The sequence below is a fragment of the Diabrotica undecimpunctata genome, chromosome 10 (genome assembly GCF_040954645.1).
Source record: "Diabrotica undecimpunctata isolate CICGRU chromosome 10, icDiaUnde3, whole genome shotgun sequence".
In the NCBI taxonomy this organism is placed as follows: Eukaryota; Metazoa; Arthropoda; class Insecta; order Coleoptera; family Chrysomelidae; genus Diabrotica; species Diabrotica undecimpunctata.
Genome location: NC_092812.1, coordinates 53533580 through 53558993, shown reverse-complemented (window position 1 = coordinate 53558993; position 25414 = coordinate 53533580). Strand labels below are relative to the sequence as shown.

The 25414-nt window shown below is 31.7% G+C and overlaps 1 protein-coding gene across 1 annotated transcript in view; it reads right to left on the bottom strand.

Moving 5' to 3' along the window:
• Tre1 (Trapped in endoderm 1) overlaps positions 1-25414 on the bottom strand; it is a 66797-nt gene that overhangs the window by 18205 nt on the left and 23178 nt on the right. The window contains exon 2 of the mRNA XM_072545979.1: positions 3385-3631. Coding sequence (XP_072402080.1) covers positions 3385-3631 — 247 coding nt within the window. The remainder of the gene's footprint in view (positions 1-3384; positions 3632-25414) is intronic.

The window sequence follows — 25414 nt, the reverse complement described above, 5'->3', positions numbered from 1 at the left end:
AAGCGCAAAAAATATCTCCAGAGAGGCAAAGTTGAGACTATACTGAACTATGATCCAATCCACGGTCCTGTATGAAAGCGAAACATGCGTTATGAACCAAAAAACAAGAAAATATGCTAAACATCTAGGAACAGAGACGAACAAATGCAGAAATCGGAGAGCTGTAAGGGAAACCAGAAATTTGCCAGATCGTCAGGACAAAGAGACTTAGATGTTGGGATATCTTGCGAAAATGGCAGATGGAAGGTGGATAAAGGACAAAGGACTGAATTAATGATTCAGCATAAATGTGTTGAATGTTTGTTTTTCTGTCTACCTTATTTAGATTACCCTCCAATCAGTTGTTTTTTCAATGATTTGTAGAATTGACCTAGCCAACTCAATTGAGGGCCTTGAATGAAAAGTATATCTACTGGTCGATTTAATATTTATTTTTGACTTTAGCGTATAGTGTACAATAGTGAGGATGTACAAACAAAGTAATACCAACATTATTTAACGATTCAAGAATAAAGTACTGAGAAATATAGTAAATGCTTCTTGGTACAGTAGAAATGAGGACACCTGGGCGTTGAATCTGTCAGTAAAGTTATCGGAGGATTTTCAGGATACCATGAAAAAGGCTCCATAATCAGACCAATATTGAGGCTCTTCAGCTACCGAACAACAAGGGTTTAATTCGTTGTTCCTCTTTCTTTTTAACTGCTTAACAGTCAGTTCCGTACATCATAGCTGGTTGTTTTTAAAGAATTGTGCCTTCAGCTTCATTGGAATTTTTCTGTCACACAATATACCACACTCACTTTCTTCCACTTCATACATCCAACACTAATTCTAAAGAACAAAACAGAATGCTATAAGAATGGAGATCAAGCATTCTAACACCTGTCTTCAAAAAGGGAGACAAATCGGACCCGAAAAATTACAAAGGAATTAATTTATTAAATACCACACTAAACTTAAAAATCAAATTGATAACAAATAAACTGAATGAAATTATAACACTAGCAGAAGAACAACAAGATTTTAGGTTGAGAAGATCTTGCACCGACGATATATTTATAATGAAGCAAGTGCAAGAGAAATCATTAGAATAGAACAAACCGGCATATCTGTGTTTCGTGAACCTTAAGAAGGCATTTGGCATGGTCCAATTAAAAGACGTTATCTACTGATTGTACGCAAAAGAGGTACCTCTAGGAATAATCAAAACGATCGAAAATATCTATCATATCTTCTTTATAATGAAAATTGCATCTGTTGTTGATCTGCCTTGCATAAAGCCAAACTGATTATAGGATATTTCGGTTTCTTCACGTATCCGTCTATCAATTACTCTATCCCTTATTTTCAAATGGAGACGTTTGTGGTTGAAGGCAAGGTAGATGGTAAAAGCACCCGAGGAAGATCGCCACTCCGATGGTCAGACCAAATAAAGTGCGCTACCGGTTACTCTCTGTCTGAGGCAGCACACCGCGCCCAGGAGAGAGAAGAATGGATAGCAACCATTCGTCAAATACCATAACGTCACCACATCCATACGAAGGATAAAGGATAGAGGAGGAGGATATTTTCAAATAGGTTTATTGCCCTGTAGTTTGTACATTGTTGTATTTCTCCCTTGTTTTGTAAACAGGTACTAATATTCTGCTTCTCCATTCGTCTGGCATTTGTTCAACTTCCATAATTCTATTAAATAAACCTATTAATTAACTTGTTCCTGTCTCTCCTAATGCTCTCCACACTTCCCCAGGAGTATCATTTGCTCCAATTGCTTTTTCTTTCTTATTTTTTGAAGTGCTTGGAACCACTTCTTTTTTCGTTATTTTGGTGACTATTGCTGATACTGTCTCCGTTAACTTAACTGGTTTTCTGTCAAGGCCTTCATTTAATAAACTGTCAAAGTACTTTTTCCATCACTTTTTGACATGATTTTCGAGAATTAGTATTTTATTATTTTCCTCTTGGATACATCTAATCTGATTAAACCTTTTGCTTTTTTTGCTCTATGTTTGGCTATTTTAGTTATCTTTGCTTTTCCTTCTCTGGTAATAAGTTTATCGTATCAGATCGTATAAAATTTATATTTATTTTATTGACATTTTTTAATACGGATGAATTAAAGCTGGGGATATATCCTATTCATTATGTATTAAATTGCATACTTCGTTGAATGTTCTGCTTTTGGTTGCATAATCAACTCTCACATCTGTCCTTCAACTGATACAATTAGGAACTGAACTATACAAAATCCCTTTTGTTAATTATTTATGTCACAAAAACTACGTCAGCTAAATAAAATTTAAAATAAATCCTTGAATTTCAAATGAGATTAACATTTAGCCGAATAAATATATTGAAAAATATTGAAATAGTAGATCTATTTGTATTAATTTATTAAAAATCAAAAGTGTATACCGTTTTATTAATTAACATTAATACGTTTGTTTTTTTATTTAAGATTAAACGTCATTTCTTATAATTTCCTATCTTGATATTTTAACACCCTGTATATTAAGAACTTGCATTTGCTGAGCGCATAAAAATATTCAAATCGCGAGACGTACACCGGAAAACAAAACTCCGGGTCTATAAAACAATAATCAGGTGGTGACACAGAAATCTGCCAATACATTAGATGTGTTTGAAAGCAAAATATTACGTAGGATACTGGGCCCAATAAGTGAAAACAACAACTGGCGAATTAGGTGTAATAGAGAAATATACGAGCGATATAGCGAACCAAGTCTAGCACAATACACTAAACTGCAGAGATTACGATGGACAGGACACGTGGTCCGCATGCATGAGAGTAGAATCACCAGAAAATTACTAAATGCAAGAATGCAGGGAAAAAGACCTGTTGGAAGACCTAAAAAGAGATGGGAAGACGAAGTCGATGAGGATGCCAGGAACTGCCTGGGAACGCGTTCATGGAAAAGAACAGCAGTAAATCGAAATGATTGGAGAAGCCTGTTGGAGGAGGCCAAGGCCCGATTTGGGCTGTAGTGCCATTGGATGGATAAAAATACCTTTTTGGACCTTCACTCTGATCTGCTTGCTGTAGTTACGTGATGTATGAAAATCACTCTTTCGAAGATCTTTCCGAGACTTTAGGAAGGAGATAAGCCTTTAGCTGCCAGGTCTTCTCCCATTCCTCTGTGGGTGGGATACAAAATTATATTTTTTGCAAATTACCAAAATTTAAAACGAGCTGTACAAAATATCAAAATTAACAAATTTTACAATATACTTTACGCATAAGATAATTCTTTGCTAATGTTCTATAATCATTTTGTACAAAACTATGAAAATCCGACTTATTTCAGAGACTAAATCTAATATTACGGTATTATATGTGTATAAATTATGCAACATATTTACCTATTTAACGTGATCGCCACCATATTCAGAACGGAAACTGCGACATTTCCATAAAACAGTACCGGAAATAGTTTGCAGAGACCGTCCCCAAATACCCATGATTCGTAAATATACCTTGCCGCGGTCAACGGCAAATTTACTAAGCAAAATATGAGGTCAGATATGCACAGCGAGAGAACGAACGCTGTAGTGGCATGTATCCTTAATTTCGGACATCTTATTAAGGCTATCACTGTCACCAAATTCCCTAAAACAAAATATAAACTAATAAATGTTAAATTGAAATAATTTGGACAAAATACATTTAAGAAATGGATGAGTAAAAAGTAGGTGCAAGTAAATGTATATATTTTTTCCTTGTCTTATAACAAATTTGAAAATAAATTTTCACCAAAAAATTTGAACATAGTATTCTACTAATTCCATTGGGTTTTAATATATTTTATGCTGTTTGAAGCTGTTGAAGCTGCTGAAAATACTAATGGCAAAGTAGAATATTTCTCAAAAAAAGTAATTGTATATTTCGAAACGTTTTAAACATTGAACAATGAACAATAAATCAAAATTACAAGGATTATTTTATTCAAAAATGTATGAGTCCCAAACGAGCCCTTATGACGGCAGCTACCCGTGTTCCTATATTTTTAATGAAGTGGTCGATAATTGTTTAATACAGATTCTCCTGTGTTTTAATTAGAGTATTTCTCACTTCTTCAGTGTTTTGAATAACCAGAATTCTTAATATTAGTGTTCTCACTAGCATATATCAGACATGTTTAATCGAATTTAAGCCCGAAGAAGATGCAGACTCTATATCTTTTTGAGTTGTCAAGGTATTTTGAAAAACGTGGATTTGTTGAGAAATTCCGAAAATAGTGTTTCCTCTTTAAACTCGAATTTTTTCAAAACTGAACCTTCTAAACCAGTTAAATTTCCAGACCTTAATATTTGTATATAAATAAAGTAAATTGTAAATGAGCAACGAATAGATTCAACCAGGGTGATTTTGTCGGGGGTGAGTTTGTTACTTTCTACGTCAGAAACAATATAAGCAGACTTTATTTTAGTTATAACTTACCTTAATTTCCATGTAAACTACTTAGACTAGTGGTCTATTTTAAAGTTTTTTTTCATATCTTTAAAAAAGTTTGTATAAGTTTTCCATGCAAAAATTACCGTTTTTCGCTTAGTCAACATCATATGTTTGGATTTTTGTATTCTATGAATAAAAGCCTACTTTCGAACAGCTATAACTTTGTTAATATTAAGTTGATGATAATAATAAACAACAAATATCTTTGTTTACAAGCTTTATTTTATATCCAAACAGTTTTCACGATAAAACCTAAATTTTTTGAGTTATTCGCGAAAAACTATTAAAAAAACATGCTTTTTGATATGTAATTTGTGAAATTTCAGTCAAGAATAACTCCAAAAATACTGAAAAAACTCTAAAGAACATTTTTGTCTTAAAATACATGTTTTTTTTGACAAAATTTTTTCATCCTCGAGTTGGGGTGGTAACCACCCGTTGTGGAAAAGTGCATATTCTCATAGGGTAGATTTTGATCTTTGAGCTATTTTTTAAATACTGTCAAAATTTCAATCCAATCGATGCAAAAAAACAGAGGTTTTCTACTTATATATGCCACCCTATTCCATATTTGAGCCAAAAGAAACTGTAGAGCTAAAATTAAATTTTTTCTGGGAGTCGATATTCTCTTTTTCTCCTATCAATCGAGTTTACATAGAATTGGCCTTCATTCGTTCAATCGAAACAAAACTCTAGCAAAGCCTAGTCGTCCTACTCAATAACGCCTTTAAAGTTTTGTGGCTTTTTCTGAACTACATAATTTAAACCGGTCGTCTAATTTTTCGCTCACATATTTCAGTTCCGCCTAATTCTTTAAATTTGTTTGTTGTCAAACTGATGTTTGATGCCTGTTTTGGATCATCATAAATGGATCATCTACAGCCTTGGTTAAGCGTTTTCTGGATAAACCTCGCCTTCTAAAATATTCTGCAGTTTCTCGTCAATGTGTAACATTATGATGGATCGTCGATTGTTTTACCAAACTTATTGGCAACATCAGTAGAAGATCGACAACGGCTTTATCCATAATTCCGTTTAGTAGCTTAAAAATCTTAGTTCTTGTTTTATTTAATTTCTCCAAAGAATTTGTATTTTGTTTATTTGTTTAAAGTTCTGATCCCTTCATGTGCTAACGTCCAATCGACCATTACTACTGTTCATGCCTTTTTTTATTAAAATAGCTCTGAATCTTTTGATTTTTCCACTACACTCCTGAAGTATACGTCTTTTTTTTTGTTTCTCTAAGTGTCACAATGTCAATGAAACAGTTACGAATTTCCTTAAATACTTTCCTATTAATTTGTTTTATAAGGAGCGGGTAGCCATCCTATCCCTATACGATGGGCACAATTTCTAGAATAAAATTTTGAGAATCCTATGATGTTCAAAACTATTTATGAACATTTCGATAACTCCGATCAAATCTCAATAAAAATCTATATTAGTCTATATAAATGACTAAAACACTAAAACAGTGATGTAGTATATTTTCGATAGGTGTAAATATAGAGGGTGACCAAAATAAAAAGGAAACAGAGTCATTATCAGGAGCTACGACAACCTTTTTGAAAATCCTGCCACAGGTCAATTTTTGATTAAAGAGGAATACTTTTTTTGGTATTGTCGATTATTTGGTATTGTCTTACTCTAAGCCAGGGTAAGAATCAACCCAACATTTTTTAATAGCATTGGGGGTGAAATAAGATATTGTTCGAAAGCCCTTGCAATTCCCTGTACACTAGTCTTTAAATTTTTAAATTTTGTCTAGTACCTTATTTGATTTGTTAAAAAAATATTACTTTTGAAAATTAATACTTTTATTATTTTTAACTGGTTATATACTTCTTAGTTGGTCAAATATTCAAACTGATGACCTCCGGCTTCCATACAATGATAAAGGTTTTGTTCAAAACGTTCTCTCACATTTCGAAGCATTTGTGGAGTGATTCGTCGGCATTCGTTGACAATGCGTTCACGTAAATCTTCTAAAGATGCGGATGGTGTTCCATAAATTTGATTTTTTAGGTATCCTGGACAAATCTGGTGACCAAGGAGGCCATTCGATATTGCCTCTCCTTCCAATCCAATTATGTTAAAAATGCTCGTCTAAATATTGACGAACATCTTAATGTTAATAAACAATGAAAATATGATTATAAGAAAAAAATCCTGTATTAGTTAATATTGGTCAGAGAAGGTTCGTTTTTTTGAAGAAGAAGATTTTGTTTTTCACCATATTTTCTCTCAGCCTACTTACAAGCGTGTAACATAAAAAAATATCAAAGTTATTATGAAAATGTTTATAAGCTAAAAAGTCAATCCTTTTTTAAACGGTTTTTTTTTATTAAGAATTTTGATAAAATGTTGAAATGTTTTAATATGTCTGAAAACTGAAACCTCAAAGAATCGATTGCGATCTGCTAAATACCTCTAGAGTCACTGGTTGGATAAGTACTGTTGTTTAAATAATCGCTCTCCAGGATAAAGAAATTGAATAACTTCCAAACTATCTGGTCGATCCATCTGAGATTTAGCACACTTCAAGAACTCATTAATTGCTATAATTTTAAGTAGTTATATTACATGTTATTCAAAAAACAAGTTATTAACATTTATAAATTACTACAAGAATAATGGTTTTTGCTATTATCTCGGTCAATTTTTTATGTATTTTAATTTAGAAACTCGCGAAATAAACAGGTTTTTAAGATCTACAACTTCTATTGGAACCATTTTTCTCTAAAATGTGTAAGAATCGTTTTATAGTCAAAAAATATTTTTTTCACTTTTTACGATTATTAATGATTTTTATGATTAAAACAAAGCAAAATCAGCTATACCTCCTGAAGGATTTGTCATCAATAGACTTCGGCAAATATGCATATTGCATATTTTGCATATTGTGCATATTTTATGCAAATATTTCATATTTTGGCATATTTGTATAAAAGTTTGCATAAAGTGCATAAAAGTTCAGATTTTTATACTGTATTTGAAAATTTTTAAACATACCAATTTATTTCAATTCTTGTATAAAATTTTGTAGTCATTTTAATCAAGAAATGATCTAAGTACGTAATCTCTACAGGTACAAAACATTTACAATTTCAAAGAAGATCAATTTAAGTAGCCCTCAAGTCTCGGTCACTGAGGCATTCAGTTATTGGATAATCGCTAAGGGTTCGCTCATTTGCATTTTATGATCTAATCCCCAAATCTATCTACAATTTATTGTATCTTAACAGCAGGTAAACGGCTAATAGTTTTGTTCCTAATTTAGGGATTTTCCAAAATCTCCCAGTTTATTGAATTAGGTACCTAAACATTTCTAATTTGATGCTCAGATTTTTAAATCATTTTTGTTTTGATATTCAAAGCGTAAACACTCGTTGTGCGTAAAAAAAAGGAAGATTGTGATTTTATAATGCCTAAAACAACCAGTGCTTCAACTTGGATTAAACCTTATAAAGAGCTGTCTATGGATATGGGAAAAATCTACTGTTCAGTCTGTGGCAAAATTGTAGGTATCTAATATTTTCTATTAAATATCTAATATTTCATACATACAGGGTGTTTCCAAATGACACTTACAACGTTTGACTGTAGATACTTCTCGAAAAATTGAACAAAACGATATAGTTAATGAGGGGTCAAACTTATTTACTTTTCGAGATACAGGGTGTTAAAATTAAAAAAAATTAAATTCTTTTAGTTAATAACAACAATAACTTTAAAACCAATAAACGTATTTACTTGAAATTTAGTACTCGTAGGTTGTTTTTAAATGAAAAATAGCTTCCTTTAGTGAGAAAAAATTGTCCATGGTACAATACAATGGTGTGTATTTAGAAAAATTTTTCACCTTTACTTTTTTTTATGAAGTCAGCTATTCTAAAACACAATTATTTTTATTGTAATTGAATTAACAAAAAAAAAACTTTTGTTGAATTTTAAAATAAGTTATATGATGTACTAATGGTTAGTAACAAAAACTAATTTGTGGTTTAATACTGCATTTAAAACACTTAGCGAGTGTTTTTTTTTTCAAACCAGTTATTTGATTAACCAAAAACACCTTGTATATTTTTATATTTTAAAGGTTGGGTTAAAATAAAGGTTTTTATTTTTATTTATAGATAGCATGTGAGAAGAAATTTCAGATAGACCAACATGTGAGAACTGCTTCACACAATGCAAAAAAAGGAAAAATAGGAGGAAAACATCAAACTTCAATGGCTAAATGTTTCCAATCTACTTCAAAAAAATTAGATGAGCAAGAAACTTTTAATGAAGACTTGTGTCGCGCATTAGTGTCTGCAAACATACCGCTTTCAAAATTAGCAAATGTAAATTTTAGTTCGTTTCTAAAAAAATATTGCAAACTTAATGTTCCAAGTGATCGGTCTCTAAGAAGAAATAATGTGAACGGGCTATACTCGTCGGTGTTAATTAATATTAAGGAAGAAATTGCAGATAATTATTTTTACATATCTGTAGACGAAACCACTGATTCCTCAGGAAAGTATATTGCTCATTTATTGATTGGTGTTCTTAAAGAAGATACCTTACCAAAATCTCATCTTATTTCATACCAGCAACTTGAGAAAACAAATGCTTTAACAATTTCGCGTTTTATACAAGAAACATTAGCAACTTTTTTTCTTCCGACAACTATTCGTTCTAATAAATTACTGCTTATTTTATCGGATGCTGCTCCTTATATGGTGAAAGCAGGACAAAATTTAAAAATATTTTTCCCAGATTTAATACATGTTACTTGTGTAGCGCATGGATTAAACAGAGTTGCAGAGGAAATACGAAAAAAGTTTCCTCTTGTAAATACCATGATATCCAGTGTCAAAAAAGTATTTCTTAAATCTCCTATAAGAATTCAACTTTATAAAGAAATGCTACCTAACATTCCTCTTCCACCACAACCTATTTTAACGCGATGGGGAACATGGTTAGAAGCAGCTAATTTTTATGCAGATCATTTTGTTAAAATAAAGAATATAATTGATACGTTAACAGATGAAAGTTCCCAATCTCTTTTGGATTCTAAACAAACTTTTCAGAGTAACTTGCTTCAACAAGAACTTTCATTTATAAAATCAAATTTTAGTTTTGTTCAAAAAACAATTACTCAGTTAGAATCACCAAAACTGTCATTGTTCGAAAGTACAGCATTAATAAAAGAATTTGCGTCATGTTGTCGGAACGTTAGAGGTAATATTGGAAAAGATATTTTAAAAAAATTTGAAGCTACTATGGAAAAAAATAAAGGTTACCATATTCTTTCTGAAGTAGTCTGTGTTCTAGCTGGAAATATTTCGGAAACAATTAATTTAGAACCAAATGTTTTGATTAGTTTGAAAAATGCTCCCGTTACATCAGTTGATGTTGAACGAAGTTTTTCCATATATAAATATATGTACTCAGACAGAAGCCACAAGTTTTTGTTAGAAAATTTTGAACACCACTTGGTCATTTATTGTTACCATAATTCTAAATAAGTTTATTCATACTTAAAAATGATGTAGTTACTTAAAATAATTGTAAATTGTTACTATTTTACGATTTTTTTATTTATTTGTATGCATATTTTGTAAAATATTTGCATATTTTCGGGTAAACACGTGCATATTTATGCGCATATTTTCTACATTTTTATTTGCATATTTGCCGAAGTCTAGTCATCAGCTATCCCTCATATATGTAGAACTTTCAAAAACCCGTATAAGATTTTTACGTGAAATCGATAATTTTTTCACCGATATACTGGGGAAATTTAACTTTGAGGGAACAAATGCAATGTTCCCAAAAATATATTGCAGTTATCATAAATTAGTGTCATGTATAAGTGTGTAAATAAATGAAAATACAATTAAAATATTTTCGAGTCCTTGACAATGTTGATCTATATGTTACTAATATGCACAAATATGTATTTCTGTATAAGTTTATATAAAAAACCTATAACTCCTACACTGTTTATTTACATCGGTGAGTGGTTTAAATGCTGCTACTACATTTTCGGGTCTAATGGACTCAACTTTGTATAAAAAATTTTAATTCAATGGTCTGAAGCATCCGTTGGACCAATAAAAGATTTTAAAATACCTACAGCACTGAAATAATAAAAATAACAACATATAATAAAATTATGTTCATGTTTTTTAATTGCACTTAGATTAATGGAAAGTTCTATTTATATTAAAGCCGTTAAGAGTGTTCATTAAAATCTTCAGATACGAAATAAAGAAAATAGCGGGTGGGTAAAAAGATTGACGTACAAGTATAAAACCAGTTACGGCAAAACAATTTATTAAATCTTAACCGCCAAAATATACAATTTTTTTGAAATATTTCGATCTTTTATATAATATTATTAAACATAAATTGTTATCAAACAATTCTATAAATTAAAAATAAATAATTTAGCGTTAACAATTGACAACTACACACTTCCAAGAAAACAACAATGAAAACTATTTTTGTACAGCTGGAAATACACAAAAAAAAAGATTTTCTGGTCATATACTGCAGTAAATGACCGATCTGGAGTATAATTTTTCCCGTCAGGGCAGATTTGCTTAATATCTCACTTTTGGACTTGAACCCAGAGTTGCTTTTACTTGTGGGGTGAAAGCCTCCCCTTCTCGAAGCCTCCCCTTTACAGAATTTTTTCGATAAGTCAGTACTTTTTGAGTTAATTGTGAGTGAAAATAAAAACCACGTTTCTAGACGGTTTTTGATAAATCACTCAAAGAGTAAGTATTTATCGAAAAAATATTCTTAGCAAAAATTTAGCTTGGACAAAAACAAAAAAAAATGTACTTATGAAGTATGTGGACCCAGTAGAAGCAGAATTGTAGCTCATGAAAGTAGGTTTTTCCAAGTTTTACCACCCAAGTTTTTCTTGTTGTTTGAGCTTGTTCTTTTATGGGCCGTATACTCCGATGATATTCAGGTCTTCCTTATCCATTATTATATTTGCTGTTCCAATCATTTCTGATATGTATTGACACTCTTTGATGTGATTTTGGTTTCTTTGGTGTATTAGTAAAGCTACACCTTCTTTGGCCCTGCTTTCTTTTGCAACTCAACTGTAGATTAGTATATATTGACCTACTTGTGATTGTTCTTTTCGTTTCTTTATTGTTTCCTGTAGAGCGCATATGTATATTTGTTTCTCTTTCAATACTTGGATTATATCTTGGTCTATCATGTTGAGCGATCTGATGTTCCATCTAGTAATTCTCATCGGGTTTTCGATGTTTTCTCTTTTCCTAACTCCCTGCTCTAGAAAATTACAGAAAAAATTCCGAAATTGAGTTTGAAAAACTCTTTATTTCTGCTTCTAAATTATCTAAAGATATTTTTGGTACTGAGCTACAGATTCTAAGGACTAATAAGAGCAGATTTGTAGACATAATCATCCAACAACTGCAGTTGACTTAAATATTTTAGAGTATCAACGTTCATTTCCTGTTTAGATAATCTAATTTCTGCATTAAAAAGAAAGATTTATCAGCAATGAAGATATTTTGACTGTATTTCAAATATCCCTTCCTGGTTTTGCATCTCCTGATAAAGCTAACCAGTTAAAAAGCTATCTCCATGTTTTGAAGATAAATGTTCTCTGGCAGAACTGACAGAAGACTATTTAATATGGCGTAAAGGAATAAAAACTTTGAAGACTGGTACAGAAGTTTTGGAGTTTTGTAATAAAAGGTGTTTTCCAAACATCAATAGCGTCTTAGAATTTTAATTACTATTCCAGACCCTACGGCCAGTGTTGAGTGCTCATTTTTAACTATGAAGCAAGTAAAAACCTATTTGATTTATAAAACCGGTAATGAAAGGTTTACTGGACTTGTCCTACTGTCGTGTCACTGGAATATTGACGTCAATTCAGACAATGGTTTAGATACAATGGCAAAAAAATAGAAAAATCAAATTATAACTATATTCACTTTTATTATTATGTATGCTGTTTTTTCTTTTTACTTAAAACTTAGAATTTTGCATTTCAATAAATAATTCTGAGATAAATTCAAGAATTTATAAAGCCAGTGCCAATAATGACATATGCCTCAGAAACTAGACCCGACACAGCCACAAGGCAGAGACTACTGGAAACTGCAGTGATGAGAGTACTGAGAATAATTACAGGAAATACGCTGAGAGATCGAAAGAGAAGTGAAGACATTAGAAGAAAATGTATCGTACAGTGTATAAATGAATGAACACAAAATAGAAAAAAAGAATGGAATAACCAAATAAGCAGAGTGGAGGAGACCCGTGTCGTCAAAAGAGCAAGAGATAATTCACCAATCGGCAGAAGAAGTATCGGACGACCGCGCAAAGGATGGAGGGACAACCTTCCATAGATAATCCGCCAATGAACAAGCAGAATTGCTTAAAAAGAGGAAGAATAAGAAGAAGAAAAAGAAGAAGAAGAATAAATAATTCTATAAGTTATAAAATTCTATTATTTTTGGCGCCCAATATTTCAAATAATACGCAATTTAAAAGTAATATATTAATGCAGTGAAAAACATAATTTATATATTTTTATTTATTACAATTCTTTTAAAATTAAAAGTCAATTCCTGTTCTTATAAATGCTATTTTTCAAATACTGTTTCTGATATACCTATATATTTATTAATAATAATTACAAAAATACTTTACCAGGACCATTGTAGTATTGTTGTCATTTTTTTTGTGCAAGTATTAGAAAGAGTAAGTATTCATTGGTGGATTAAATTTCTAAACGTTTTGTAAGAAGGACGGGATGGACACCTCCCGAAATAAAATCCTGGCTCCGTTACTAATAGTTCATGCAGTTAATGAATTTCGATTTATCGATTAGAAATGCTTGTCTTTTAATTAACAAATTAAAAACGGTGACATTTCTAAATTTTTTGTTTAAAACTTTTAAGGATTATAATCCAAAAACGTACATGCTATGTTTTATTTAAGTAATGAGTTGTGAACTAATAAAATTTTAACACTTTATATAATATAACACTACTACATTAATTGCCTGCCGTCGTCGGTCAAACTCCAAGAAAAGAAGCAATTGAATAAATGTTATTTGTGAGTGCAGCTGTCTTTTCGTTAGAAAAATTATTAATCTGCTATGCGGAACACTTGCAAAATCTTTTATGTGCTGCCAGCTGTATGAATGAACGAAAGCTGGGGCTAGTTCAGCGAACTATTTTTTTTTAAAGACGTTAGGATCTTTCATTCTTTTTTTAGAAAAGGAAACGCAATGAAAAGCTTAATTGAAAACTATAAATAGCTCAAAAAACGTGTTTCGCATTTTATTATAAAATAAAGAGACTCTCTGGACTTTGTTAAATAGCAAGAATGATCATGTCAATACCCTGAACAAAAAAAAAACAAAGCTAAACATATGAAAGCCATAAAAGATAGTCGAACCTATAGGGAAGCGGGCGCAAATACGGATTATTCTTGGTCACAATTAAAATGGAAATATAATTAAATTGGCAGCGATAGGAAATATAGATAGCAGATGGGAACAACTAAATGAAAAATTAAAGACCCAGCCGTCTTAAGATTACCAAAGAATAGACAAAGACAAAGAATCCTTGAAAAAATTTTGATACTTTTGACATAAATCCATATTTTCATACCAAAACTTCAATTCTTTACGGATCCGTTTTGAAACAAATTACTTTACATTTTATTTTTTGTTATTGGACTACTAGAAATTAATTGGCCGCTAATCCAGCATATAACCACGCCAAAACATTGTAAAGATGAGGAGGGAAATCTATTAGATGGAATTGATAAAAAATGAGAATAATGGGATAAATATTTAGAAAATATATTAAACATAGAAACATAAGAGAAGGGATAGACAATTTCATAGCCAGAGAATCACAAGTAAAAGTAAAATTAAGGAATGCGACAAAGATTGGGAAGAATCTCTGCGTTATAGAAACAGAAACAATGATAGAAAACACACAGATATTGAAAAAAAAAGAGTAAGTTTTGAAGTAGCAGTAGGCCAAAACGATAATGAAGAAGCAGCTACCAAAGAAGAATGTCTATTTATAATATATATTGTCTATATATAATTTTATAAACAACAAGGCATATGAAGACACAATAAAATATTTAAGTTTTGACCATATCGATAAAAAACAAAATTGAACCAAACTTGAAAATAACCGCCGCAAATGCCAAGCAGGCTTTAGAGCAAATAGATTAGTAAGAAAATAAAATTTTTACAATGAAACAAGTCTTATATATTTCATACGAATTAAATGTATCAATAAACATGTTTATCGATTTCTGACAGACATATTATATAATAAACAGAAATAAACTTTTTGTATATTTTGAAATTCAAAAAAAAATTAAATAAATACATATATTCAATGACGTATAGTTGTGATAGGAAGAAAGACAAATCTCTAACAGTCATAACATCAACAGAGGTCTACGACAAGGTGACGCTTTATCAACTGTATTTTTCAATTCAACTTTTGAGACAATTCTACGAAAAAATAACATCCATACTAAAGATTCAGATCCGCTAAATTAAAAGATTTTTTTATTAAATTAGAGAGAAAAGCCAAGGAGTATGGATTAGAAATATATGAAGAAAAACAAAATATATGGTGATATAGCGAAATTCAAATCATTTAGGACAGTTTTTTAATAAACATAACCCTATGAAGGATTAGAATTTCGAAATTGGTGGACAATCCGATTACTTAGGAATGACACTAATAAATAGTAATAAAGAAAACCATAAAATAGTAAAAAAATAGGTAAAGGTGCATAGTAAGAATGCTGGGAGTCTAACTAATATGTTGAGATTGAAGAAAATATCCAGAGTCACAAAAATACGAAGATATATAACATTTATTCGAACCCCCGCCCCACCCCCAGAGGGAGTGGAGTGGGGGTTTCGTAGGGTATTGTTCGAGATATTAAACTGTTTCTATAATTTTCCTAGAATATCAGGATAAATCGTATTTTTTCGATTACAGCGTCATTCATCAACAATTCGAAAATATGTCTCGAATAAAAGTTATCAAATTAGCCATAAAAAATTAGAGTTTTAGTAGAGCCTAAAAAAGGCTTAATTCAACAGAAACATTCAACAGAATTAGAGTGCCACCATGAGCTGAACTTGGACGATCATACCTAGCAATTGTGGTATATTTTTCTACAAAAAAAGCTCGTTGACTTCAAGCTAGTGCTCTGTAACCGCAACTAACGGCGGAAATCCTACTTCCTCTAGAAACAAAAATAATTCATCTGTTTTATATCTTATAAAACGAATATTAATCAGAACCATGCTAAATTCGCTCGGTCCCGCTTTTTTTCGCACACCCTATATATTTTATATTACCTTATTTGTATATAACTTAAATATTAAGACATTTTCATATAAATATTTAATATTATTATTATTATTTACTGTTAATTTTTCTTGTTGCAGTTGACGATATAATAGAACGACCTTCACTCACCTGTAAATCACTTTTCATTTTTTAGAGAAGGTTCTTTAATATTCTAGTTCCGTCCAACACGGAATCGTAATCATATTTTCATTATAATTAGACTTATCGCTGAAATACATTTTAAATACTTCCTGTTTTAGTTTCATGCCAATCTCCTGCCTGATATCCCTCCACACAAGAATTGTTACCGATTTAGTATCGGTTATCGGTCCAAGAAAAAAAGAAAAGTGAAAACTAATTCACTGGTTCTAGGTTCTAGAACTAGTTCGGTTCCCTGTCGGACCTACGATGTACGCTAACAGTTAATTAAGATTTTGTTTTTTGGTAATTTAAATTTTCTTATTTTAAATTTCAGTAATTTTTAGTTTGGTAACTTTTTTACAAACATAGCCGCATCAACTTCTGAGGTTATTAGCGATGTACATATACATGAGATAATTTGCTTAATAAATATTAAATTTTGTTTAGTATATTTTTTTTTTATTTCGAAAAATATGTGTCCCGACAGCTAATGGTCATTGACACAACTGCAACTGAATACTGCAATTGCTGGAGAGTCGACACAAGTTGACGGTGGTTGTAGTCGTTGTAACAGCACAGCCAACACCTTCTTCATTCTTAGATGCATCTGAGTAAAGGATCTTATCGAAGTTGCATTGATGTAGTATTTCATAGAATCTTTGTTTGATAACGGAAGGTGATATTTCATTCTTATTATATTTGGATAATTCGATATTGAAATTTGGAAGTTTACATATCCATGGAGGAGTTTGAGGGACCGTGAAAGGGCTGGTCGACAATAGATTGATATCTAAATAAGGAAATTAACATCTGTATAGTGGACGGTACCATTCTAGGATTATTAGTAACTGGTAATTGTCTATTACAGATGAGGTTTCTTGTGGGATTTGCTGAAACTCTAGCGAAATAGAGCAGTATAAGTTGTTGTTGTCTTAGATGAAGCGAGGGTCCGAAACATTCCACCGGACTGGATCGGAATGCTCCTAAACAGAGTCGAAGGGAAGTATTTTGGACTACATTTAGTGAACGTAGTATATTAATTAATAATTAACATTTAGTATAATAATTAACATTTAGTATATTAATGTCGTTAAGAAATGTTACCAAATATTCTAGTTTACAGTTTTCTTACAAGATTTCACTTGCTGATCCGATGATGTGGTTAGTCTGTCACTGCAACTGGTATTTTGGACACTCTACAAGGACATGCTTAACACTGAGTGGAACATTACAGTTGTCACATAAAGTGGGTAATAAAACCAATTTTATATGCCCGTAGGTAAGTCGGGTATGTCCTAGACGAAGTCGAGTGACAACTTGATGAGCTCTGTTGGGAATTTGATATTTTCACGGTTTTACAGATGTTTTCACTTCTCGAATTTTTGAAGTTGAATTGCTTCAATGGATTTGCAACAAATTTTAACCTTCACTTTAATAAAATATTTGACACTATATTTCTCACTTTGCGGTTTCATTGTTTCTTGCTGGTTAGGCATGCTATCCGCTGGTTCATTTTTTTGAAGGCCAAAGTGTGAACCCATAGGAATTGTATAGTATGATCTGTTTTGTATGGTAGCTAGTTCTGTTTTAATTAAGAGAACAATTGTGTAAAGTTGATTAATGGTATTGATGGAACTGGGGAATCGGTAATTATAAGAGCATTGGATATATTACTGAAGTTAATATGAGTGAGAGCTTGATAGATGGTATATAACTCCTCAGTAAATATACAGCTTATGGATGTTAGTTTATACTGAAGTGAAATAATTGACTCTTTCTTGAAAATTGCGTTATTTAAGAAAATTTGAAATGAAATTAATGATATTACCTCTAATATTCTATGTGTCTAGTGACCTGATAATATCGTAACGACATAATGTATCAGATGCTCTTGTAATATCTGTGAATACTGCAATAGCTTCCTGTTTGTTCACATAAAACTCAAGAATTTCAGATTCTAAATCAATGACATTATAAACTAAGTATGTTTATATTCCATATTGGTGGCTCCTATTCGCAAAAATGACATTGATGAAATCAGGTTTAGCCCTAAAGTTAAAACGTCTTTCTCTATTATCTTATGCGGGATAGTATCTTGGATATTAAGAATCTTTCACTTGGAGTAATTATTCTACAGACTTGTTTTTGTGTATTGTTTACAGTGATGAAACCTCCATTGTTTGAAAAAATGCATGTACAACTTGTTTACTTGAGAAATTAATATTTACATATACAAATAATTTACAGATACAATTGTTGGTGATACTTGACGAAAAAAGAATATGTTTTGGACTAAATAAAGAACCTATAGGTAACAAGTATTCTTCTAATCTAACATTATTAAGACAATTAAAAACTATTGCTTGTAGTTTAGATGGATAGATTGGCTCTTGTTGTTTACTGGCTGCATCTAAGTAAGATAAAGGTGTTTGTAACGTAGATTACGATAATTCGTCGTTATTCTTACTAACATCAAATTCCATTTTTAATCACCGTTTGTTTATCCTAAATACGGACCTGTTCTAAGATCAGTTTATTCACAGTTCTGAGATACTGTGATTAAGGATTACTTTATTATTAATAAAATATGTACTCACAGATTTGAACTAACTTTGTAACATTGTTTGTTGGCGTAGGGTAAAAATATTATGATCTGTAAATTTAATAATTTGTCAGGATCGGTCAGATAATAACGTGCATGCTTATTCGATATTATTGCCGGACTCTTTTAAATGAAATAATCTGCAACTTCCCAATCCTCTAGTTTGGCTATAATATCTGCACACTTGAAGAAATTTGTCATATCATTGTCATAAATTTGTATATTGACAATTTGAACATTCATTTATAAACTTTATTTGGTATTATAGAGAAATATAATAATAGATTACTGCCAAGTGACCATTCCTCTGGCGTACTTATGCTTATTTTACGACGAGATTTTACTACTAATATTCACTATAACTGCAAAACTAAATAATAAACTGACAATCAAGATAAAAATGGCGAAATAAAATATTTCTTATAAAAAATGGACATGGATTTTTAAATGCCTAGCTTTAAATATTTTAAAGTAAATAGATTAAGATGATAACCACCCATTTTTTTATTTTACGCATATTGTATAGACATATCGCTAATCGATCATTTCACCAAATATGTCTCATATGTCTGTCAATAATTATATTATTAGTATAAATTATATATATTATTATATATATATATATATATATATATATATATATATACAGTATACTCCCTCTATAAAGAACACGGTTATTACGAGGTTTCGCTTATAACGAGGTACATTATATGTCCCATGAAATTTCCATCGAACCATAAGAGGCAAATTTTGGTTATAAGAGAAAATAAGATCGAAAAACGTGTTTTTTCACGTTTTTGGCCTGGTCGTGGCTATAAATAAATACGCTTTTTAACTGCAGCCCACAATAAACTTCTTCGGAAATTTACAATTTGTTTTACTCTATATTTGAAGAGCTTTATCTCGAAAAGGTTCATAAATTAAACTAGTTTCTTCACTTCCATCATATTATTGCTGCATATCTTTTATAAGATGAACTGATGATGTATATAAATTGAATACACGAAACGTCTTCAATAAAAGGATGAAGTAGCTGATATACTTTCTTTTATTCTCTAACTGTTGACCGAGAATCCTCCACTATATTAGTAAATTACAATGTTCCGAAAGATTTCCACTGTTAGTACAATTAAACCTAGAGCTAAGATTAATACTATTACAAAAATTAATATTAAACTTAACAGTCTTCCGGGTTGTACCGCGTTGATTATAATTGCGCCGAGCTTTCGACATCCTCTCTGATGTCTTCTTTAGGACTTCCGAGGTCTCAGTCTCCCGAGCCCCCAGACACTACTACACTGATCACCAATCAATTCAGTAGTATGTAAGTAGTTAAAGTGAATTGATTGGTGATCAGTATAGTAGCGTTTGGGGGCTCGGGAGACTGAGTCCGCGAAACCCTGAAGAAGATATCAGAGAAAATGTCGAAAGCTCGGCGCAATTATATTCAAGGCAATTCCACCCGGAAGACTGGTAAGTTTAATATTAATTTTTGTAATAGTATTAATCTTAGCATAGAAAGAAATACCACAGAATACAAAGAACTTAATCGAGCCATACGAAAACAGATAACAGACGATATTAAAAAACATCAACAAGAACATGTAGAAAGAGTGATAGAGAAAAATCGAAGTCTGAAATATACCAAACCGAAATTAGGAAAGAAAAATATTATAACTATGAAAAATCAACAAGGCCAACTAGAAACAAGCAAAGCTCAGATATCAAACATAGTTGAAAACTTCTATACTGAGTTATACCGCTCAAGAAACGATCCCCCCGACTCTTCAAAGCAAAATCTGAAAAGACAAATAACAAACGTAAATTCTGAAGTAATGCCCGAAATAAGCGAAGTAGAAATAGAAAATGCAATTAAAGAATTGAAAAGAAATAAAGCACCGGGTAGTGATGGAATTCTGGCAGAAATGTTGAAAGAAGGCGGAGAAGTAGTCATCAGGTACCTAAAAATACTTTTTAATAAATGCCTATTTGAAGGAAACATACCAAAGGAATGGAATACTGCTAACACAATATTATTACACAAAAAAGGGGACAATACAGATCTGAAAAATTATCGTCCAATATCACTACTATCACAACTTTATAAAACATTCACAAAAATAATTACAAATAGATTGACAACAAAGTTCGATGTATATCAACCAGTAGAGCAAGCCGGATTTAGAAAAGGGTTCAGTACATGTGACCATCTTCACACACTAAAGGTCCTAATAGAAAAAGTTAACGAATACAATTTACCAATCTGTTTAGCATTTATAGACTACGAGAAAGCTTTTGACAGCATAGAATTATGGGCTATTGAGGAAGCACTGGTCAACAGCAGAATAGATTCTAGATATAGGATATTAATACATAATATATATCAACACGCTGAAATGGTAGTCACGATGGATAACGGAATGAAAACGAGGCCAATAAAAATCAACCGAGGAGTAAGACAGGGAGACACCATATCTCCAAAACTATTTACTGCCGCACTTGAAGACATCTTTAAATCACTAAATTGGGAAACGAAGGGACTATCGATAAACGGAAAGTATTTAAACCATCTAAGATATGCAGATGACGTAGTACTAATAGCCGACAGCTGGAAAGAACTGAAGACGATGATCGATGAGTTTCATACGGAATCAATAAAAAAAGGACTGAAAATGAATCTGAGTAAAACTAAGCTAATGTCGAATAAAGATGATCAACCGACGATAACCATCCAAGGAACAAAAGTGGACCATGTAGAAGAATACATATATCTGGGTCAGAATATCAAGGTAAACAAAGAAAACCAAACTACCGAAATAAGCAGACGAGTAAGAATGGGATGGGCCGCATTTGGAAAACTCTCATACATACTGAAAGACAAAAAGATACCCCCAAACCTTCGCACCAAAGTGTTCGATTCTTGTATCCTTCCCGTTCTCACTTACGGAGCTCAAACCTGGACATTCACAAAAAAGAACATGGACAAGATTCGAAAAACTCAGCGAGCCATGGAACGACAGATGCTTGGTATCTCACTAATAGATCGGTAAACGAACGAAGCAATCCGGAACAAAACAAAAATAAAGGACGCCGCGAAACAAGCAACTAAATTAAAATGGAAATGGGCTGGACACAACGAACGTCTCGAAGATGGTAGATGGAACAAAGAAGTCGGAAACTGGCGACCGTACGATGCGAAGAGACCAAGAGGAAGACCTCAAATGCGCTGGAGCGACGATATCAAAAGAGTCGCAGGACCAATGTGGAAACGCCTAGCACACAACAGGGATGAATGGCGAGAAATGGGAGAGGCCTTTATTCGACAATTCGGATAGAAAAAGGGCTATAAAAAAAAAAAAAAAAAAAAATAAAAAAAAAAAATAAAAAAAAAATTAATCTTAGCATAGAGCTTTTATATATATATATATATATATATATATATATATATATATATATATATATACAGTAGACTCCCTCTATAACGAGAACTGAAATGACAGACTAATTACCTCGTTATAAGCCGATCTCGTTATATCAGACAATAATAATACTGTGCATACATATGAATCTGTAGTTTTCTAAACCATTAACTTCCTATAGTGAAGCCATTCGGAGCAATATAAGATGCTAATAAATATTGTTTGAATGGCGTTTTTGAAACAAAGTTATTTACTTTTATTGTCAATGAAATATATTAAAACATAAAAGAGTTGTTTCCTTTTATTATCGATGATATACGTTAAAACAAAAAATCTGTACTAATATTTTTTTCCAACTACATAATGTATAAAGCGTATTTTCGAAGATAAAATAAACTATTGCTTCTGCAATTTTAAGAACTTATTTTTAACTGCTTTAAATGGTCCAGTATCATTCTATCATATTTTCTAAAGATGTGAAACAGTTGTATTTATTGATTGTAAAGAAGTTTATTGCGGGCTGCAGTTAAGTTTATTGAGGGGCTGTTTGAAAAGGTATTTATTTATAGCCACGACCGACCGGACCAAAAACGTAAAAAACACGTTTTTGGATCTTATTTTCTCTCGTTGTAACCAAATTTGCCTCGCTATAGACGGTTATAGTTTAATAGAAATTTCACGGGACATCTAATGTATCTCGTTATAAGCGAAATCTCGTAATAACCGTGTTCGTTATAGAGGGAGTATACTGTATATATATATATATATATATATATATATATATATATATATATATATATATATATATATATATATTTGTGTGTGTGTGTGTGTGTGTGTGTGTCGGTTTTTATGTACAGTACTTATAGTTTGACCATAGCCCTGATATTATAGCTGAAAGTTCAAAATGATCAGCTATGAATATTAAATGTGTTATAGGTACACTCCAAAAATATAGTTTTTCTGTAATCTTAAGGTTTACTAAGTGTTTACAAAATATATAAGTTTTTTTTAAGCACACAATTGAATAAAATTAGAAGAACATCTCGACTTGAATCCGGTCCTGATTACCCTGATTACCGAACGAATGGTTCGTATTATAGCAAATAGTTCAGGTAGATGTCCCTTTTCTTTACAAATAATATCTCACCTTTTGTACATGGGATGAATCAGCTGTGGCCGTTTATCTCTGCAAACCTTATCATACATACATGTATGACAAAAAATAATTTTACGAAAATAAATTCACGTTGTTTCTAGGAATAATCTATTGTCGTGATTAGTCTCTGTTTTCAGTGGAAATGTGTACTTGGGATTTTCTTTCTGAGACGACATACGTTTATTGCAATCATCTACTTTATTACGTTTTAAAACAATACTATACTCAAACAGTATTATTCAAAGCAAGGTTCATAACAGTCCTAAAACAAAGCGTATTGACGTAAAACCCCTAGAAAATATATTTTCAATAAAATTATTTATTCTTATCTATGTATATTATTCTTTATTTTTAATGATGATTTTAATGATCAAATTTGCCACATTTGTATATTTTGTAAGATACTGCGCTTAAATTGTCCGCATTTCTTCTTCTTCTTCTTAGCCTTCTGTCGTTCATGTTTGGACATAGGCCTCTCCCAACTCCTTCCATCGGTCTATCCTGAGCAACATATTTCCAATTTGTTCCAGCTATTCTTTTAATATCATCAACCCATGTCATCTGTGGTCTTCCTCTTGGTCGTTTGCTTTCGTAAGGAGCTTCGTTGTGTTGTCTCCGTCCTTGTGTCAATGAAAAGATTTTCAAAATATTGAATCCATGCTTTCTTTATTTCATCTGATAATGATCCTGTTCATTCAGGGTTTGCGGCTTTCTATAAAGGCTTTTTATAAAGGAATTTCTAAATGTTAAGTTGATTAAAATTAAGTCAATCTGATGTCCTAATATAATTTTATTCATTATCCTGTGGTGACCTCCAGTTATACAATCTACGGGTTAGTAATCGAAAACCCGTGTTCATTATTGCCAGGTTAACTTCTGGACAAAATTGAGGCAATCTGTCACTTCTAGCATTTCTTGTCCCTGAACCATAATCACCTATTATATTTTCCATTCGGCCTTTTTCTATCTTTGCATTTAAATCGTCCATTATTATTGTAATTTTTTTCTTTCTGGTGTACCGTAAAAGTTGTTCTATTTCGGGTTCTGGTTTATCCGTAGTTGGAGCATACACTTGCACTATGTGAATCACAAATTCAACAGGGTTCTTCATTAAACTAAGAGTAAATCTTAGAGTACTTTAGTAAGCAGAACCTCAGGGTTCTTACTTATAAAACTTGGAAGTAATAGACGTAAATAGTCTTCTATAAACCAAGAATTATTCGAGAAGTCTAGTATAGAAATTGAAAAAAGGCAAAATTGTATCAATTAAAGAAATGACGGCATCCAGTTACTTTGGACCTCTGATAAGACCTCTTCTCCAATTAAAATCCCGCCGTCAGAAATGTTTGCGTCAATCCCTACCCCAACCTCCACTCAAACCACGTCAACATCGACGGTATAAATGAACCGTCCGCTGTTCCCAGTAGCAATAGTGTATTGATTAGAGATCAGTGTAGTAGTGTCTGGGGGCTCGGGATACTGAGACCTTGGAAGCCCTAAATAAGACACCAAAGAGAATTTCGAAATAATATTCATTTTTGTAATAGTATTAATCTTAGCTCTAAGTTTAATTTATACATATATCTTTTACCATTGCAAACTCTGCATTAAAGTTTTACCATACACAACGGACATGGCAAAAATAGAAATGATATCGTGCCAAAAAGGAGTTACAGAGGAGGTTTGCTATTACAACTAAAGTGAAGGGACCAGGCAACATAAAATATCTATACCGAAAAATAAAAGATTATGTAAACCCATATGGGACGTATAGATGTATATTTGGGAAGGCTTTACAGAAAAAAAAAAAGGAGAAAAAAAGCAAAGATAAGAATAACAAAAAAACATTCCTCACAAGTGAAACGTTAGAACAAAATGCGTAATAACACGCAAAAAATCCATTTACCAAGAATCTGCAAGCTGTAAAAAAAATTTTTTAAATAAAAAATGTAGCTGAGATAATTTTGAACAAAAATGTTTTTTAACACTTTTTGCGTAGAATGAACCGTTCTCTCAGAAATAACGCTTGAAGCAACCGGTGACTTTGAATGTCAATTCCGCGCTCGAAATCAATGTTAAATAAAATTTGTAGCAATTCTACGGTAAAAAATCGATATCTTTTGTTCACAGTGTCCTATCTACAACAATCACAAATACGTTTTAAAGGTGAAGAGCGTAGCTTTCGTATGCAATTTTTGTATTTTGACGCAAATGAATAAGTTTCTA